The following is a 20,567-nucleotide window of genomic DNA, read 5'->3' as shown; positions in this document are numbered from 1 at the left end:
CGAGGCCAGCCTGGTCTACAGAGTGAGTTCCGGGACAGCTAGGGCTATACAGAGAAACCCTGTCTCGAAAAAACAAACAAACAAAAAAAAGAAAACATACTCCAGGAAAACCACAGGTGGTGGGAACCAGGATGAACCAGCTCAGTCACCTAGGACTTGCTTAGTATGTGCAAAACCATCCATCCAAGTAATATGAAGTGCTAATAATGAGGTGTCCACTAGTTTCCTAGTCAACTTCAGCAGTTCCTGGGAACCTGAGCCATAACTCACAGAAGAGCCAGGAATGATGACACAGGTCTGATCATCTTTGCTCATTAAGTTCAAGGCCTGCCTAGGATAGAATGAATTCTAAACCTGCTTGGCAATTTAGTGAGGCCCTATCTAAAAGTGGGCTGAAAATGTAGCTCAGTGCCGAGAATTCCCTAGTGAGGGTCTGGGGGCCTGGCTCAGTGGTAGAGCGGTTGCCTAGCATGTGTGGCCATGGGTTCTATTCTCAATGACACACACACACACACACACACACACACACACACACAAATCCACCATCCAGTTATTTGTATATGGTGATAGGAAATGAATTTTTTGGGTCTGTGAAGAAGTTCAAGTAGTTAGGAATGCCTGTTGCCTAAGCCTCATGATTTTAGTTTGATTCCTGAAGCCTACTGTGGGAAGAGACCTACGCACATGTGCAGTCCCACATGTGCACTTGTGCTACTCATACATCACACATACATGCACAAAAGGGTATGAACTCAGAGACCTGCCTGCCTCCGCATTCCAAATGCTGGGATGAAAGTCGTGGGCCACCACTGTCTGGCAAGAAGTTTGTTTTAACCTACCCCCACCATGTCTCATGTATATAAAAATGAGAGGCTGCATGCAAGCATGAAGGTCTGAAATCCAAACTTCACCCTCCACATAAACTGAGCATGACAGCGAACACTGGAGTTCTGACTGATGAGAGGTATTCACAGTGTGTGGAGCACCTCTGCCACCAAGGGACTTCCCTTTCTGTACCATAGGGACAGCAGGACTCCCTGCAGTCACAGACCACAGCGATGAGGGCCCCCAGGGATGGGTTCTTGACCCCGTTCTGAGACATTTAAAAACACCCAAGTCTGTGAGGCTTAGGGACTGAGCTAGGGCTGGACGCCATCTCCCCTTCCAGTCCACCCTGTCAAGCAGACCTAAGAGCCTGTCTGTTACCACCCCTCTTAACATCACACACATCAGGCTGGGCACAGCATTATAAATATTGGTTTTATAGAAAGGACCAATTCAAAACTGGTCAGATGCCACACACTAGAAGCTTCCAGAACCACAATGAAGGAGAAAATAAAATGAAACCCCCAAATGAGGAAAAACCCCACACAAAAATATTTTGGACCAAACCGCCTCAAAATTAAGGTCCCAGGTTAACCAAGAGATTCTAAAGGAACTTGTGGCTGGGGGTGGGTGGGTGCAGAGACCCCAGTGCCTCAAGAGAGAACCCCAAAGGGGAAGAAGAATCATGGAGAAATTCAGACCCACTGGCCTTCTCCCTCTGGCTTGCTTGTTATCCAGGAGTGAGGCGAGGGGCTTCACAGCTTTACTGAGGAAAGAGTCAGTGACAAGAGCTTAAGGGGTTCTCTTATGCTTGAGGGGACTCAACCCTCCTTTCCCTAGTCGGGAAAGGGAGACTGGTAGTTTGAGGTTCAGAAGAAAACATTTTTTTTTTTTTTAATTTAATAAGGAAACATCTAGAAATGCTGGGCTGCCTCAAAAAAGTGTCGACTTGAGTTGCGAGCTAAGGACGTGGCTGAGCCACCCTCAGAGCATGCAGCGCCTTGGTAAACACAGCTCCAAAGACAACTGGGGGAGGCACAGAACGGAGAGGGCCAGCTTGAGGAAAGCCTCAGGTGGTACCAAAATTAGCTGCCTTCTGCCCCCTTCTGGTGGGTCCCTGGGGTGGAGAGACTCGAGGATGCCGTCGGGGATGCATGGAGGTGGAATTGAGATGCTGATTTAAAAAAAAAAAAAAAGAAAAAAGAAAAAAAACCACAACCCTCTCCGAGGGTCCACAGCCCTGGCTCTAAAGAATAAAAAACCCACAGAGGTCAAGCAAGGTGTTTACCCTGTTGACCCCAAACCTGGTCCCAGTTCTGGTGGGAGATCGACGCTGGTAGATGTTGGCTGGTGACTCAGTCCTGGTCCCCAGCTCCCGGCAAAGTGGGAAGGGGCTAGGTATCGCAGGTGTCCCCTCATCCACAGGCTTCACCTCCCCTCTTCCCGGCCAGCACGGCCTCCACCCACTCCGTTGCATGGCAGTACCCAGTTGTTGTCATGCAAGCCCAGGCGACAGCCTGGTGTCTCGCGATCGGCTCTGCGGCAGCACATCCAGTAGGAACGTCCGTAAGGCAGGTCATGGTGGTAGGGTTTGGGGTGCCAGCGGCAGAGTGACACATCACCCTTCTCGTATCTCTTGCGGCACTGCTTACAAGGATCATCTCGGTAGAGCGGGTCCCGGCTCCAGCGAGAGTCCGTGGCACGTACACCGAAAGCCTCGATGATCCCCTTGAAGTGGTGGCAGGTGCACTTGAGGGCTGCCAGGGCCCGTGTGGGCAGGAAGCTGAATATCTTGACGAGCACGTGCTCAGGCAGCAGCAGCATGTATTGCCGTGGCTCCAGAAGACGCTGGATTTTGAAGCGAATCTCCAGGAAGTCGTGCGACACATGTCGGTACAGGCGGCACAGGGAGGTGTCCGTTGTGCCCTCAGAATCATCGGGGCCTGGCACTGTGCTTGGAGTATCAGCTGGGGGTGGCTCAGGAGGCCCTTCTGGACCGCGGGACTGCAGGAAGAAGAGCTGGCCGGGTGGGGGTGGTTCCTCAGGGCTCACTGTCAGGCACACAGTCTCTTCCTTCACATTCTTGGTCCCATCTTTGCCAAAGAAGATGCACGCATCCACTACACCTGTCACCACCACATCTACATGGAATCCTGACGCACCACAGTCCCGGGCAGGGGGTGGAGGCGGTGCTGGTGGGGTGTCCTCAGGCCTGGCGGGGGCCGGTGTCTCACCCTCACTGGCTTCATCAGCCCTGGCCAAAAGGAACTCCACATTGCTGGGAAGGGCATCCCTGGAGGGGCTGATAAGCTGGTACAAGTCGCAGGTGATTTTGTCTTTGGCTCGAGTCCCAGGTCCAGGACTACCAGGGTAGGCACAACCAGGACGGCCTCCACCCCCATTGGGTAAGCCGCCATCTGGTGAATGGGGCTCTCGGACATTGGAGATTCGGAAAGCTATCCGCACCTCACCAGGCCCAGGGCCCGGCCGTTCCTCCTTGCGGAGACCCTTGGTAGGGGGGCTGTCCCGCTGGGCCTCAAAGTGGGCCACTGCCTCAGCCACTCGGCTGCAGTCACCACCACCGGACCGCCTTTCCGACCCTAGCCCCTTGGCTGGTCCCCCCTGCTCAGCGGACACAAAGACCACAGGAGCTGGGGTACTGGGGCGTGGATAACTCTGCAGGGCCAGGGCAGCTCTCTGTTCAACCAGGGCTACCATCTCTGCTACAGAGACCAGGTCTACATCATCCCCAGATGAAGTGGGGGTCACCTCAGTGGCAGGGGTTCCTTCTCGGCCCCCTTGGTCTGGAGGAGCCTTGGTGGGCTCAAGGCAGCGCCGCCTCCTCTTAGCTTTGGAGCTGTCACTGCCCCAGTGCCCTTTGACCTTCATAGAGCTGGCCCGGCTACCTCCACCACACTGGTGGGCCACAAAGAAGGCCACCTTCTCCTTTGTATTTCCGGGCTTGATAACATACCACGTGTCCAGCAGGACCCGACCCTCATCACCGGAAGCTGCTGTAGAGAGGAGTGGAGCATGCTGGGAGGCAGGGGCTTCTGCAGCCACGGCAGGCGGTGTGCTCTCCAAGTGCGCAGGCCTGTGGTCAGGCTCAGTCCCGCCACTTGCGTCAGGGCAGACTGGCGGCTTGAGGGCTGCAGAAGGTGGGCGCGGCTGGTTTTGGGAATACTTGCTGAAGGGCCGGGGGCACCAGAGTTGGAAGGGCAGGAGGCTGCCCCTGTCCATGCTGGGCAGCGATGACAAGCAGCAGCAGGTAGTCACTCAGTCTCAGGGCCAGGATGGTAGTGGGGAGCTCTCCAGGCTACCTGCGGACACACAAGGCTGCGACAGTGAGCTCATGGCCTTTCTTCCCAACACCGCCCACACTTAACATCTGCCCAGGGGACAGGCCAAATTAAGGAACTGTGTGCCCCAGACAGTGGATGGGTGCAAGCCTAACCCCTGGAGGTGGGAGGAAGAATAAGATCAGAAGGCCACCCTGGGCTGCATGAGACCCATTCCTAACACACACATAGGCACACACACACAAACACACATACACACCACACACTTTGGCTAGGGGCGTAGCTCACTGGTAAGAGCCACTGCCTGGAATCCCCTAGGAAGGGCTGGGAGTGCGGTTCTGTGGTACAGCAACAGCACTCGCATAACTTTACCCAGTGAGGGGCTTGGGCTGTGGCTCAGGGGTCGCCTACCCAGTAGGCTGGATTGTGTCCCTAGCATGGCCAAGAGAACAAAACGCTTCCAGCCCCACATCAGGCAAGCAGAGGGATGCCCCCAAATTTCCTGGTCTCCCTTAACTTTTTTTGTTTTTTTTTTTTGAAACAGGGTCTCTCTGTGTGTAGCCCTGGCTGTCCTAAAACTCATTACATAGACCTGGCTGTCCTTCAACTCAGAGACCCACCTGCTTCTGTCTCCCAAGTACCAGGATTAAAGGAGTGCACTAGCACGTCTGGGCTTAAGGGAAAGTACCAGGCTGAGCAAGCTCCTCCTCCATACAGGTGCCCTGCAGCAGGCAGGCCCAGCCTTCTCCATAGTCTTGGCTGCTGGAGCACACACAGGGATGACGTGATTAGGTGAGGGAGGAAAATATGAAGCCAGAACTAGACAGGCCCTTAAGAAATTCACTCTTGGGCTGGAGAGATAGCTCAGTGGTTAAGAGCACTGTCTACTCTTTCAGAGGTCCTGAGTTCAATTCCCAGCACCCACATGGTGGCTCACGACCAGCTAGAAAGGGATTTGATGCTCTCTTCTGGCATGCAGGTGTACATGCAGCCGAGCACTCATAGACATAAAATAAATAAATAAAAATAGAAAGAAAAAAAGGACTTCACTCTTTACTTGTTTTGGGCCATAGGGTTCTTCTTCTTTTTTTTTTTAAAAGATACACACACACACACACACACACACACACACACACACGGTAGCTGTATTCAGACACACCGGAGGGCATCAGACCTCATTACAGGTGTTTGTGAGCCATCATGTGGTTGCTGGGATTAGAACTCAGGACCTCTAGAAGAGAAGTTAGTGCTATTAACCGCAGAGCCATTTCTCCAGCCTAGCCATGGGGTACTTAAATATGATGGTGACTGGTCTTTCTCTCCTTTTGAAGACAGGGCCTCATGGTAGCTCAGGCTAGTCTTGAACTCACAGCAATCCAATCCTCTGGGATTCCTCATTCTGGGATTACAAATGTAAAACACTATACTCAGCTTTTTTTGAGACTGTTTTTGGAGACAGGATCTCACTCTTTAGCCCCCAGCTGCCTTGAAACTCACTAGGTAAGACAGGTTTTTGTCAGGCTCCTAGCAATCAACTTGCTGTGGCCTCCCAGGTATGTGGGACCGCAGGCCCGAGCCACAGCATCTATTGAGGGCATCCTTAATAATGATTCTGTTTTGTTTTGCCACGACTCTGCATGCATCAACCAACCTGGAAGCAGTGTTGTCAATGAGTCTGATGGCAACATCTTCTGTCCCACTTTCTACTTACCAGTGAGCAGCAGGTCCCTAAGTCCCCACCTTTGGTCCATCCCTTCCAGACATCTCAGCATGAAAATAACCCTCCAACAGGGCATGGTTATGCATGCCTGTAAACTCAGAACTGGAGGGGCTGAGGCAAAAAGGTGTGGCGTTCCGGATCAACCTGGGCTACATTGTCAGACCTTGTCTAAAAATAAACCACCAAACAAACAAACAAACAAACAAAACTGAAGAGAATAACCCTTCATACTTTTAAGCCCTGATCATGCCAATGGAACAGAGCTAAAGGAAAACTACATGCTAAGAATTAGGTCCAGTCCACTGCCTGTCTTTGTAAATTAAGTTTTATGGAAACAAATTATGATTCATTACCTAGTCCGTCATCGAAAAAGTTAGCTGATGCTGTAGGATAGATGGCCCACTCTAAATCCAGACAATTCTGATAATCTAGCCCTCCATGGTCCTACAGGTGTCATTCGAGACTCAGCCTCCAAACACCATCACCAGTGACAGAACCCCAATCCTCAGAGTTCTCACCCAAGCCTCCTACCCTTATTTCCAGTATCTTAATGTCCCACCAAATGTCCAGACTCGTTCAAATTCTCCTTTAAAAACTCAATCTCCTTCTGAGTTCAAGGCCAGCCTGGTCTACAAAGTAAGTTCCAGGACAGCCAGGGATACACAGAGAAACCCTGTCTCAAAAAACCAAAAAACAAAACAAAACAAAAAAACCAAAAAACAAACAAACAAACAAAAAACCCTCAATCTCCTCCTCTACAAAGCCTGGTGGAACATGCCTGTAGTTCCAGCACTTGGGAGGCTATGACACGAGACAGGAGGCTAAGGAGTTCCAGACCCTGTCTAAACAAACAAACAAACAAACAAACCCAAAGTGGTGCACACCTTCAATTCCAGCACTTAGGAGGTAGAAGCTAGTGGAGCTCTGTGAGCTTAAGGCCAGCCTGTTCTATATATCTAGTCCTAGGCCAACTAGTGCTACCGAGAGACCTTGTCTCATAAATAAAATAAGAATAGAGGGCTGAAGAGATGGCTCAGCAGGTAAAAGCACTTGCTGTTCTTACAGAGGGCCCAAGTTTGGTTCCCAGCACCCACAGAGAGGCTCTCTGTAACTCCAGTTCCAGAGGATCTGGTCTCCAATAGCACCAGGTACATATGTGATGCATAGATACACATGCAGGCAAAACAACCATATACATTAAAACTTTAAAAAATAATAAACCAGTATGTTGTCCAGCATAGAAAAGTCCAACCATCAATAACTTTCCATATGTCTGAAGACACACAGCAATACCCGCATCTCACGAGTGACTCAGCGGGCCTCAGCTCATTCCAGATACCAGGCCTGACTCTAGCCCTTCATTCCCCAGAAGTTCAGGAACTTTGAAAGAACCCAGACATAATAAAACCCTATTTAAAACGAATCCCAAACCAAATAAATATCAATAGCCCCCAGTGGTACCAGGAGAGGTATGATAGCAGACGTGTCCCGAATCCTGCAGCTGTTTGCAGATGAGCCACAGAAAGGAAAGTGTCCTCCTGCCCTTGGTGACAAAGGTAGAAGTATTCAAGACCAAGGATTCTGGCCCAGAAATATTCTCATCTTGTGCCCACCATACACCCCCAGCCACAAAGGACACTCATAAAACGCAACCAAGCCTTCTACATTACAAAATAACCTGAACCCAAGACGTTTCTTAAGCCCCAGGGAACCCTAAAGTATCCTCTCCACATCCACAACCTCCCCCAAGAGCTCAAATATCGCTCAGAAGCAAACGAATCCCCCAGATCTTGGACCCTCCTCCTTTGGAGCCCCTGGTGACCCCCGCCAAAAAAAAAAAAAACAAAAAAACAAAAAAAACCCGGACACGCCCCCAGGCGCCCTCACCCGCAGCGCCTCCTCCAGGCGGTAGGGAGAAGGACAACCCACAAGCATGCGCACTCTAGCCTTGTGGGCCCGCCCCCCTCGCGCGGCCTCGCACGCTGCGCACTCCGACCCGCCCCTTTGTTGACAGACGCACGCGTGACGGCCTGAGCCAATGAGCGGCCGGGGTTCAGAGCCGTGCCCAAATAAGGAAGGCCCTGGCAAAGGGGCCAGGGCGAGCAAGACTGGACGAGTAGGCGGGATGGAAACAGATGTAAGGGAGTAGGGACAAATTCCAAAAGCCCAACACCGCAGACCCGGTCCGGACACAGGCACTCAAGAGGAGGTATATTACTCGATGTTCCCTTGAAACCAGAGCCCTGATTGACGTTAAAGATTTAAAGGGACACTGCGCCAGGAAATTGAGGACTGGGGCAGAAAGAAGTGAGAGAGGTCGGAGACCCTGGCTTTGTTTACCGGTTGTGGTGGGGATAGAGAAGTTTCTCGGTGGGACACCCAGAGCCTTAGTCACCTTGCCTTTAAAACAAATAGGCAAGCAGGAATGGCATCTCACGCCTGTAATTCCAGAAGTCTGGGAGGCTGAAGCGGGAAGAGTTTTAAGCCAATCTGGGTTACATAGTGTGAGACTGTTGTAATATAAAAATTAAAATCATATAAAAATGGAATAAACAAAACTATAACGAACCCTCCCCCCCAAAAACACATAAATAGGCAAACGAGGAGCTAAAGGGATGGCTCAGCGTTAAAAGCTCTGGCTGCTCCTGCAGAGGCCCCAGGTTCAGTTTCAGCACCTATATGACAGGTAGATCACAACCGACTGTAAATCCACTTCCAGAGGACTGACACCCTCTTTTGACCACTATGGGCACTGCATGCATGGGGTACACAGATATAAGTGTGGGCAAAATATATTGAATATTAAAGAAGGTGGGAGTTAGGAAACAAGAGGTAGGAGGGTCAGGAGTTAAAGGCCAGACTAAACTACATCAGATCTCATGTGAACAGCCAAAACCAATTTCTAACCCTGTACTGGTCCCCACAGTCATGGCCTTGGCCTTGAAGGACCTGTCCAGTCTTTTCTGTCATACACTCTCTATAGGGGAGCAACAGGATTCAAGCGGAACTCAGCAGCGGCTTTCAGTGAGTGCTGGTGGCTGGAGAGATGGTTTGTCAGGTAAGGATGTGCATGGCTTTTCCACAGGAGCCAAGAATTCCACAAGCTTACAGTTTTAAAGATTTGTTTTTATTACCTTTATCGTGTATGTCCGTGCCTCTTGTGTGTCTGAGTGTGGGTAAACACATGTGAGTCTAGGTGTCCATATTCCAGATGAGGGAGGGGGCTGGAGTTACAGGCACCTGTGACCCACCTGATGTGGCACTGGAAAACCAGCTCCGGTCCTCTGAAAGAGCAGCAGATGCTCTTCACCGTGAAGCCATTTCTCCAGACCTGTCATTCACAGTTTTAATGAGAACCATTAACTCAGCGATCCCAGACTGCCTGAGAGCGAAGATGATAGGACCACACCCTCACCAAGTGCCCCCAGTAATTAGAGAATGCACATTCCCACACCCTGAGATACACGTACCGTGGGCTCCTCCAATAGCTCACAGGAAGGGGAAAGACATCCACTCACAGGCAGGGTAACATGTTATAGTCACAATAGCAGTTAACAGCAAAGCACTTCAGATCAGCTCACCTAGGGCTGAAGAGATGGCTCAGAGGTTAAGAGCACTGACTGCTCTTCCAGAGGACCTGAGCTCAATTCCCAGCAACCACATGGTGGCTCACAACCATCTGTAATGGGACCTGATGCCTTCTTCTGGTGTGTCTGAAGACAGTGATAGTGTACTCATATACATATAATAAATCTTAAAAAAATAATTAATCCCTACATCTCTCTCTAGAGTCTCAGTGTGTACTCCAGCCTTGCCTCAAACTCTTGATCCTGCCTCAGAGCACTGGGAGCCCACGCATGCTCCTCAACGGACGTGTCTCATTTTCATGTCTATATTTTCTGTCTACGTATGGCATATGAATGAGCTTGCATGGGAGTGCATATAAGTGGCTGTGAAGGCACGAGTGTGGAGTGGCCAGAGGTCAACACCAAGTGTCTTCCTCAATCACTCGACACGTCTGTTGTTTTTTCTTTTGAGACAGAGTCTCAACTATGTAGCCCTGGCTGACCTAGAGCTGGCCTTGAATTCATACATCTGCCAGCCTCTGCCTCCCCAGTGGTGGGATTAAAGTCGAGTGTACCACCATGACAGACTGCACATGGTTTGTCCCCTACCTCTGGTAGTGGCTTGACTAGGTGGCCAATGAGCAGCAGGAATTCAAGTGTCTCCACCCACTGCCCTCTAGGTTCTGGCTTCTGAGGTGGGTGCTGGGGAGCTGAGCTCAGGTCAGCATGTTTGCAAAGCAGGCACTTTGCCAACTAAGCCAGCAGTTCCCAACCTGTGGGTCACGACCCCTTGGGGTCTTATAACAGATATCCTGCCCGTCGAATATTTACATTACGATTCATAACGGTAACAAAATTATAGTTATGAAATAGTAAGGAAATAATTTTATGGTTGGGGGTCACCACAACATGAGGAACTGTATTAAAGGGTCACAGCATTAGGAACCACTGGACTAAGCCATCTTCCTCTAGTGTTCTTGTTTATTGGTTTGTTTGTTTTTTTTAAATGGATCAAAGATACTCTGTTTTAAAGTCTGTGTGTCTGTGGGTATGTGGACAGGTAAGGGTGTGTCGGAGGCCAGGAAGGGGGTCAGATTCCCTTGGAGCTACAGTCACAGATGGTTGTGAGTCACCTGACATGGGAGATGGGAACCAAAGTCAGGCCCTTTGCAAGAACAACAAATGCTCTTAATGTTTGAGCCACCCCTCCAGCCGGTCCGAGTTATGTCAAAGACTAGGAAGGAGCTGGGCATGGTGGCGCACGCCTTTAATCCCAGCACTTGGGAGGCAGAGGCAGGCGGATTTCTGAGTTCNTGAGTTCCAGGACAGCCAGGGCTACACAGAGAAACCCTGTCTCGAAAAATAAAACAAACAAACAAACAAAAAAAAGACTAGGAAGGAAGCTCAGGCAAGCCAGGCTAGGCAGGGTCAGGCTAGGCCTCTGCTCACACTGAACTGAGGTAATTCTGCCCAGGTTCCCATGCTTGGTCGGCATGGATTACACTCAGTCATCCGAGCCAACACAGTCACTGCTGGCTGCTGAAGCTACTGTCTCCCACCTACCTCCAGGACTCACCCTTTACCTCCTTCTGGCTTGGCTCAGAAACTGCCTCTAGGAGGCCTTTGATCCAAGCCCACAGCTTCTACCCGACAGGACGCAAACTCTCCACCCTCATTCGTTCTTTGCCCACTGTATAACCACTTTGCTTATTAAGTGTGCCACCTGCCTCTCCTTACTGATGTGAAGCTTAAGGGCAAACATTTCCCTGTATCTCACTGTGTAGTACAAGCTTGTCTTAAACTGGGGAACCTCCTGCCTTGGTCTCCCCAGGACAGCAAATGACAGATGTGCACTACCATGGCTAGCTTGGCTGGCATGCATGTCTGTTCTTTGTCTCCAGTTTGCCTTCTTGAAACACGGTACCTACGTGTCAGCCCCTGGGAACAAGAACAGGCTCTAGGTCCCTACTTCAGGGTGGTTGAACCCAAATGTGCATTTCTTTAAACAGCCCAGGTGACCATGCCCATGGCTGCCCCTAGCATGTGGGAGGTGTGTAATACGTGTGGTCTGAGTGAGCGAATGAGCAGGTGGCCCGACTACTGGCCAACTTTTGCACACCTACTATTGGAGACATCTGCATAGCTGGCCACTGCAGCCAGCTGCCCAGGACAATCCCACCACTCCCTCCTGGCCGGCCCCTCCTGCCTTCCTGGGCTATCCGGGCCTCTTCGTCACCTCTACTCTGCTGGTGACGTCTGTCCACTGTCACTGCTCAGTGGCAGGGAGCTGGGTAGGTGAGAGGCTCTCTCCCCTCCCGCCTATGCATTTGTTTCAGGAGGGTAGGGATCTCTCCTTGTAGCTACCCTGGATCCTTGAGTGGCTCACTGATGCCTCAGGGGTCCACAAGCCCTTGATCATCCACAGCTCCCCTAAGCCACCCATGGCTATTTAATTTAACCTGGCCATCAGATTATCTCGCTCTCTAAAGTTCAACTACGATACCATCCTCAATCTTGTTCTACAATGTTAAGAACTAAGGTATGGAGGGTTAAGCAGCTTTTTTGACAGCCTAAGGTGGGAAAACTGGGACACAGGGAAGAAACCTTGCCTGGTTTCTGTCTGCTTTCAGGATCTCTAGATGTCCAAATGTTTAGATGGTTCTGCCCCGAGGATTATTGGTCAGAAACAACTTCAAAGCAAGCCTGATGGCCACATCTGTAATTCCAGCTCTGTGGGAGGCTGAGGGTGGAGGATCACAGGTTCAAAGCCAGCCTGGGCAACTTTCAGGGAGCCCTGCCTCCTAAGAGGAGTCTGGGGGTGTGGCTCAGAAGTACAGCCTGTGCCTAGAATCCGCCAATGAGGAGCTGTGGGTGCTGCTCAGTGTATGAGTGCTTACCCGGCAAGCAGAGGGCCCGGAATTCTCTCCCCAATATAGAAACAAATAATGGAGAGGCTGGAGAGATGGCTCAGCGAGTAAGAAGCACTGGCTGCTCTTGAAGAGGAGTCAGGCTCAGTTCCCAGCACCCACATGGTGGCTCACAACTGTCCATAACTCAGTTCCAGAGGATCTAATGCCCTCTTCTGGCCTCTGAGGGCACTGCACACATATAGTGCACAGACATGCATTCAGGCAAAATATTCATACACATAAAAATACATATATTTGAAAACAACAACAACAACAACAACAACAACAACAAAACAAGTCCAGGCATGGTGGTGCTCAACTTTATAATCCCAGCATTTGGGATGCAGAGGCAGAAAGATCTCTGTGAGTTCAAGGCCAGCCTGGTCTAAAAAATGAGCCAGGGGTATATTATACAGAGTAACCCTATCTTGGAAACAAACAAACCGAACAAACAATAAACCACAAACCTATTCTGTAGCTAGCTGTGGTGGTTTATCCTTTAATCCTGGTACTTTGGGCCAGACTGAGGTGGGCAGATCTCTGCGTTCAGGGCCAGCCTGGTCTACATAGTAAATTCAGGCTAGCCAGGGCTACTCAGTGAGACCCTGACAAAGACAAAACAAAAGAAAAACCTACACTGTGACAAGTGCAGTTCCAGGCATTGGGGACACAAGGGGAACGGGAGACAGAATTCCTTGTCCTCAAGGGGCTGACATACTGATTGGATAAAGGGAAAATAAACACGTTGGCAGTTTCCAGGCAGAAATAAACAAATACACGGGTGAGAGGCTGGACTGTATGGAAGCTGAGTTTATGATTTCAAACCAAGGAGTCAGTGAGGATCCAGGGAGGCCATCCCCTTTTCTGTAGGAAGGCAGGTGCCAGAAGCAAACTCTTCAGAAAAGCTGTGTGCTTTGAGGCATAAGACACCTTTGCCACCACAGCTAGTAACATGCTATCATAAATGGACGACGACGACTTTAGAGGCAGACATGAGCTCTCATGCCTGCTATCTCAGCATTCAGGAGGCAGAGGCAAGAGGGTCCCGGCCAGTCAGGGCTAGAGACTCTGTAGAGTGAAACTCTGTTGTAAAAACTGAAAAAGGGGTCAGGGCTGGAGAGCTGGCTTAGGGGTTAAGAGCACTGGCAGCTCTTGCAGAGAATCCCTGTTCAATTCCCAGCACCCATATGGTGGCTCACAACTCTGTTCCAGGGGATTGGATGCCCTCTTTTGGCCGTCATAGGCACTGTGTGCACATAGTATAGACGTAGATACAACACTCAAAACATAGGTAACGTCAATCTGCATAAAAAGTGCTAACCAGGCAAGCCTGAGGACCTGGGCTTCATCATACCACCATGTAAAAAAGTGGGGAAGGTTGCATACAGAAATATGTGTGCGCGCGCGCACACACACACAAGCGCGTGCGCGCTCTATGATCAAGCCTCAGCCAAGCAGACTGAAATATACTTTAAGTTTTTTGTTTTTTGTTTAAATAAAAGCTAAAAGAGCACAGGACTTGAGTCTGTGATCCCAGAACTTGGGAAGTGGAGGCAGGAGAGTCAAGGTCATTGTTGGCTACACTGTGAGTTCAACACCAGCCTGCGCTATATGTAAGACTCCTCCTCTTAGAAGAGGAAAGAAAAACAACAGTCCCCTGTGGTGGCACAGACTTATAATTCCAGCTCCATATAGTTGGGACAAAGTGACCAGAAGTTTGGGGCCAGCCTACACTACACAGTGAAGCAAACACTTGGTGGCCCCTGCCCTTTTAATTTCAACACTGAGTGGGTGGAGGTAGACAGGCCTCTGTGAGCCCTGGGCCAGCCTGGCATACTTAACACATTGCGTTTCAGAGCACTGAAGCTACACAGTTAGAACGTGCAACACACAAAACAGACACAAAAGGGTGTGTGTGCAAAACTAATTTGGAAATATGATTCCTTTTTTTTTTCTCCCTAAGACAAACAAATGGAGGGCACGGGGAAAAAAGTGTCAGCTCGTCCAGCTGTGACACACAGGGACAAGTGAGAGATGTTCTGCTTTACCTTAAACCAATAGGTGCTTAGGTAATTTGAGAAAGAGTGAAGAGACAATGTTAAAAAGTTCTCAGAGGGTGGGGTGGGAGGACAGGGGCCACATCCTTGTGTGCTACAACGATGCGGCGCAGGCAAGGCAACGTGGGCACGAAGGGGCCTGAAAACCGAATGCAAAGCTGCCTGTGAGAGAACAGGACTCTGGCATCTGGGAACCAGGGAGCCCCAGAGGGCAGAGGCCAGTCTGCCTGCAGTCCGGGCCCTGGCACTTAGCAGAGGCTCTGGTCACTTAGGAAGTGAATCCCAGCCAGTAAGGAGACTTGTGGCACTTGCTGTCCAGCCTAATCAACCTGAGCCCACAGGGTGGAAGGAGAAAACTGGCTCCTGCTGACCTCCTGCTGACCTCCCGCTGACCTCCACAGGCACCCATACTACACGCTACACAATAAATAGATTTTTTTTTTTTAAGTGAAACCCCATTCTTCAGATGGCAACCTTTCTTCCCCCTTCCCTCCCCGCCCCTATTCTCTCTCTCTTTCTAGAAAACATGAAGCCCAGGCTAACCTTGAACTCCAGATCCTATTTCCACCTCCATTGTGCTGTGATGAAAGGCTTGTGCCACCGCAAACAGCTTTAGTGTTATTTTCTTGAAAGAATGAAAACCTCAGAAGGCCGTCATCCTTACCAAGAGCATTTAAAATACATGGCCTTATTATCAATTCCTTAGGAGGGCATCATGGGCTAAGTATGGCCCCATCTTAAAAATGGTAGAGCATGCCTTCAATCCCCACACTTGGAAGGCAGAGCCAGGTGGATCTCTGTGAGTTCAAGGCCAGCCTCGTCCACATAAGAGTTCCAGGTCAGACAGGGCTACGTAGAGAAACCCTGTTCTGAAAAAGACACAAAGAAGAAGAAGAAGACCCCAAGCAAGTGGCCTAAAAGACCCGCACTGGGCTGCTGAAACAGCTGAGCAGTTAAGGATGCTACTCTCCTTCCTGAGGTTGCAGGTTCGAGGCCCAGCACACGTACACCAGGCGGTCCTCAGCCTCCAGCTCATGCTCTAACTGCCCTCTCCAGGGAGGCACATGTTCAAATAACCCACACGATACACATAATTATATGTCAGGATCCATGATGGGATAAGCTAATAACTAGCAGGTGATCATCCTGAGATGGCCTGCTTCAGATTATTATATAAGGTTCGCCCTTATTAAGCAAGGCTGTCAGGGATCCATTTTAGGAAAGATTCCTGCTATTAATATGCTTTTCCTGTTATTATTAAACATATATAACAATCACTAAGCAGAAGCCCACCCCTTTGGAGCAGATTTCTGCAGATCCATGAAGATGCACTGTCTTGTAGTGATGCTGTATAGACAAATAGACGACTTAAGTTTTTTTTTTTTTTTTTTTAAGGTTTTTTGAGACAGGGTTTCTCTGTATAGCCCTGACTGTCCTGGAACTCACTCTGTAGACCAGGCTGGCCTCGAACTCAGAAATCCGCCTGCCTCTGCCTCCCGAGTGCTGGGATTAAAGGCGTGCACCACCACGACCAGCACGACTTAAGTCTTAATGATAATCTTTTAAGAATCCTTTTTTTGTTTTATTTTTAACAACAAAAAACTTTATTGATTTACAAATTTTAAAATGGACCACTTAAAAGTGGGACTATTTTAACCTTATTACTTTTAAACTAATTCTTTCAAAATGTACTTTATTTTTTTTAAAGATTTATTTATTTATTATATGGAAGTAGCTATCTTCAGACACTCCAGAAGATGGTGCCAGACCTTGTTACAGATGGTTGTGAGCCGCCATGTGGTTGCTGGGATTTGAACTCAGGACCTCTGTAAGAGCAGACGGGTGCTCTTACCTGCTGAGCCATCTCACCAGCCCTCAAAATGTACTTTATTTTTAAAGTGACAGAAATTACCCATGGACCAATCCTTTTAACATGGACATATTAAGTGTTTTCTGTGTTATAACAAACAGTCTGCAAAGCAGAGCATAGAAGAGTGCAAAGCTTGTGCAGTGGTCTTTACACAGAAGCCTGAACACAGGCAGAAGCACTTAAGTTGTAGGCTTTATAATAGTGGCCTTTACTATATGCATTACAACATCTGTNNCAGGAAGACNATGTGAAAACCACTGCTTATTACTAGCAAAACAAGTGGGACACATTTAAAAAGTAAAACTTAATTGTGAAATATGTTTTGTAAAACTACTTGCTACAGCCTACAATTTCAGCTGGCTTGACATCATNATGTAAGAAAAAATTCAGCACAAAAGATTCAGTCTAAAGGATGCTTCTTTTTTTGATAAGAATTCATAAAGTTAAATCCATGATTACTAAGCTCTTTTGTAGTGGGACTGCTATTAGGTCCTTTTCTGACAATTGAAACTGCAATGAGAACTCTGCCAGTCTCCCAAGTGTCACCAGTTAATTGCTCTTAGATGGTAACCAGACTTTCTCCTACTCAGAGCACATTCCAAGAGGTTGTAAAACAATTAACCAAAGGTCATAAATAGAAAACTAACAATTTACTACAGGTGCTAAGACAGAAGATAAAATATTGACTGGGTTTATCTATACAAAACTTCACTAATAACTTAGTTATGGTTTTAAACCTTTAGTGAACCTGTGGAGCTGAGACAGCTGCTGGATGTTTAGCTAGATAATTACTCCTAATGGATATGCATGTAAACATTCACTGTTGTAAACTTCTATTTCAATTTATGATTTGATTTTTTTGTGTGAACTTGTGATGAACTTTGTAACATGTGATCATGTATTCTGAAAGATATATAAGTACTGAGGACAAAGAGATGAGAAGGAGAGAGAGGCTGGGTGTGGTGGTGCATGCCTTTAATCCCAGCACTCGGGAGGCAGAGGCAGGTGGATTTCTGAGTTCGAGCCCAGACTGGTCTACAGAGTGAGTTCCAGGACAGACAGAGAAACCCTGTCTCGAAATTTTTCCCTTTCTTTCCGAACTTAGAGAATTTTTTTCCTTTCCCTGCTTAGGGTCTTTCTGCCTTTCCCCTTAGTTAGCTTTCATAGGAAACTTTTTACAACTTAGTAATAAATGCTACAATCATGTTTCTAAGTGTCCCTTTTTCTTCCTTTAACTTCCAACTAGGAGGCTGAAAGTTCGAGCCCAGCAGCTCCTGCTGAGATAGTACACAGGCTTCATCCTTTACTGTTGGAGGAAGAGGGGCTAAGTGCATCACAGCAGGCAGGCCGGCTACAGTAGCATAGTAACTTAGACTTAGACAAGTAAGCTTCTGATTATACAGCAACCCTAAGTATCTCGTAATACCAAGTCTCACCCGGAATCCTAAGCCAAAGTCTGACCTCTGCTGACACTGCCTCGAGAAGAACCCACAGGAAAGAACCCCATGCCAATTATATACTGAGATCAAATTGTTTCAAAGTGAATTACAAAGTTGCTAAACTTCCCAGAGAAGAAGTTCCTTGCCTGACCAGACCAAAATGTTAGAGGGTACACTTATACACACATACCACAACAACATCAAGAAAACCCAAAATCAAAATAACCAAACAAAACCCCAACTCACTTGACAGCAGCAGTATTTCTAACTCACTAGAAGACTTGGGCATTGGGCCAGACTGAGACAAGTGAATTATTAATATTTGGCTGGAGACAGATTAAGTTTCTGAGCACCTCTCTAGGAGTTTTGCTTAGGGTTAGGAACCCAGGAAAATAGGGGGACAGGAAAGGCAGAACTAGAAAAAAATCAGGAAAAGGGGGGAGGAAAAATCAGGAAAATCAGCACGTCCAGTGTTCCCTCACTGGTTCCCCTCCTACCTTCTTTATCTGGTGTTTCCCATTCACTTCAGAAACAAAAACATGACCCAGTGATGTAGTTTAGCTGGTAGATCTCTTGCCTAGCATGCACAACGCCCTGAGTTTGATCCCCAGTACTGCATAAACCAGGCATGGTAGTGCACACCTATAATCCCAGAAATCAGGATATGGAAGACAGGAGGATCAGAAGTTCAAGGCCACCCTCAGCTACACAGAGTTTTTAAGTCAGGCTGAAATACATGAGTCCCTGTCTCAAAACAACAACAAATAATAGCTGGGCACCAGCAGTGATAAATCTCAGCACTCTGGACCCTGAGGCGGCAAGATCAAGAGTTAAGAGGCCAGCCTGAGCTACACAGCAAGTCCCAAGACAGCACACGTGTACTGTGCACTTCCCAAACATTATCTCCCCAAACTCTCTAGCCTACCAAGGTTATGGAGCTCATTTAATAGCTGGACAGAGTTCCAAGAGTTGCCCCGGGTCACAGAAAAGAATGAAATCCTATCTGACAGTTGTTCTGGCCGGTGTCTCACCAAAGCAGACTCTGACCCAGACTGCAATTGTAGATTGACCATTTAATGCTGGCTGGTATGGAGGAGATTGCTTAAACTCTCCGTGCCTCTACTTGCTTTCTGTGAAATGAAGATCTACACTTAAGGCACCGCCTGAATCCAGTGAGTTAATACACAAACACAGCTGAAGCCAAACCTGGGCATTTCTTAGAAACAGATGCTAGCAATAAAGGGGTAGGGCTTGGGGGGGGGTCCCCTGCATAAACTGTGGTGTAAACTATTGTCAGGTTTTGAGAAAATGTCTGGGGGCTGAACTGAATGAAGAACAGGAAATCTTTTAACTCTAACCCAGTCAACATTCCTGGGACGGAGCTTTCCACCAACAGCTTTGACACTGGGACTTAACTTTCCTACCAAAAATATCAATTTTTATGGAACTTCCCTTTAGCTATCTTCAGAATGGCCTGCTTGTTCTCACCATACAGATAAGGACACAAGAGGGTTACAGAGAGACCTGCACGGGTCGCAAAAGAGGGTCAGGAACCTGAAAGCTGGACTGCCCACACAAACCACTATATCTAGCTAGATACGACCGGGGCTACAAGGGTGCTAAAGGTTGTCTCAACGGACCCCATCTGGTCATATCAACCCAGAGTTTTGTGGCTGTCCAGTTTATTGGTAGTTTTGGGTTAGATTAAGGCACGATATTGACAGCCACGCTCCTAACTCACGCACCCTACAACGCCTCCTGGTCCTAGAAGCTATCCTGGACCATCGATGACTTCTACCTGCCATCTCTTCAACTTGCCTTGCCGCCCCACCTCGCAATCCCGCAACCCAACCCAATGCATCCGCGGTTAGCCTCTCCCTTCACTCATTTATCCCCGACTCCTATGCCTTTCCATATAACCAGGCTAACTAACCTCTCTCGAAATTACCCACGCAGGGTCTCTGATCTATTCAGCCAGGAGTCCAACTCCGAGCCTCACTCCCCCAGCTCCCAATCCCCTTGATAGCCTAGTCCAAAGCGCGGCTCTCTCCACCTCCAAGACCCCTCCCTAGCCCCCATTCTTCTACTTCCTCGGGCTCGGGTTCCTCTCAATCCCCACCCACAGTGATCTCCCCACACCCAGCCCTTTCTTTAGCCTCAGTTTTCTTCCTCTCGAACCCAAGTCCTGAACCCCCCCGCACATACTCTCAAGCACCCGCAGGACCCAGCTTGGGGCTCTCACCATCTCCCCGCGCTGCAGCTCTCCCGACTACGCGGGTTTCCCCCACTCGCTCCTCTCCAGCCTCCCCTTCCGGGTTCTGGCCCCGAAGCCCACTGGGAATTAGAGTACGGGAGGCCGTGGACTACAACTCCCAAGATGCAACACGGTAACTTGGAGGTGGAGTAGGAAACAAACTAGGCGGGCTGAGAAATAGAAACTCGAATTACCAGGAGGCTAAGGGCACACTAAAATGCGCAGGCGCAAAAAATTCTCCCGCGAGGGTTTCTGGGAAATAGAGTCCAGCCGCCTCCATTTTGGCCCCAGGCCCTTGAAAAGGGAATCAAGGCTACTTCAAAGGGATGTTAGCAAGGGATGGAGAGTTTAGGAAGAACAACTTTATTGATTTATCCATGTTAGTTGACAAATAATTGATAATATATGAGTTTTCCCAAACTTTCTTTCCCATTTCTCACCTCTATCTCACACCTCACACTTGCCTACCACCACCTCTTAATTGGCAAATAAAACAAGACATTGCCTGGCACGCCTTTAATCCCAGCACTCGGGAGGCAGAGGCAGGCGGATTTCTGAGTTCGAGGCCAGCCTGGTCTACAAATTGAGTTCCATGACAGCCAGGGCTACACAGAGAAACCCTGTCTCG

The 20,567-nt window shown here is 48.8% G+C and overlaps 1 protein-coding gene across 3 annotated transcripts; it reads right to left on the bottom strand.

Annotated features, from left to right (window-relative positions):
- Positions 1-1,241: 1,241 nt before the first annotated feature.
- Positions 1,242-20,005, bottom strand: Fbxo46 (F-box protein 46). Of its 3 annotated transcripts, none has more exons than XM_021219211.1 (2): positions 19,928-20,005; positions 1,242-4,145 (listed from the first exon to the last, which is right to left on the bottom strand). In XM_021219211.1, the coding sequence occupies exon 2, from the start codon at positions 4,063-4,065 to the stop codon at positions 2,254-2,256; it is 1,812 nt and encodes a 603-aa protein (XP_021074870.1). In that variant the 5' UTR covers positions 4,066-4,145; positions 19,928-20,005; the 3' UTR covers positions 1,242-2,253. The 3 variants fall into 3 exon arrangements, with proteins under 3 accessions (XP_021074870.1, XP_029388095.1, XP_029388096.1); XM_029532235.1 differs by having other exon boundaries at positions 19,891-19,962; XM_029532236.1 differs by lacking the exon at positions 19,928-20,005 and adding an exon at positions 9,096-9,150.
- Positions 20,006-20,567: the final 562 nt, after the last annotated feature.

This window comes from Mus pahari, chromosome 19, assembly GCF_900095145.1.
Source record: "Mus pahari chromosome 19, PAHARI_EIJ_v1.1, whole genome shotgun sequence".
Classification (NCBI taxonomy): domain Eukaryota; kingdom Metazoa; phylum Chordata; class Mammalia; order Rodentia; family Muridae; genus Mus; species Mus pahari.
This window is presented reverse-complemented; position numbering and strand designations above follow the sequence as displayed.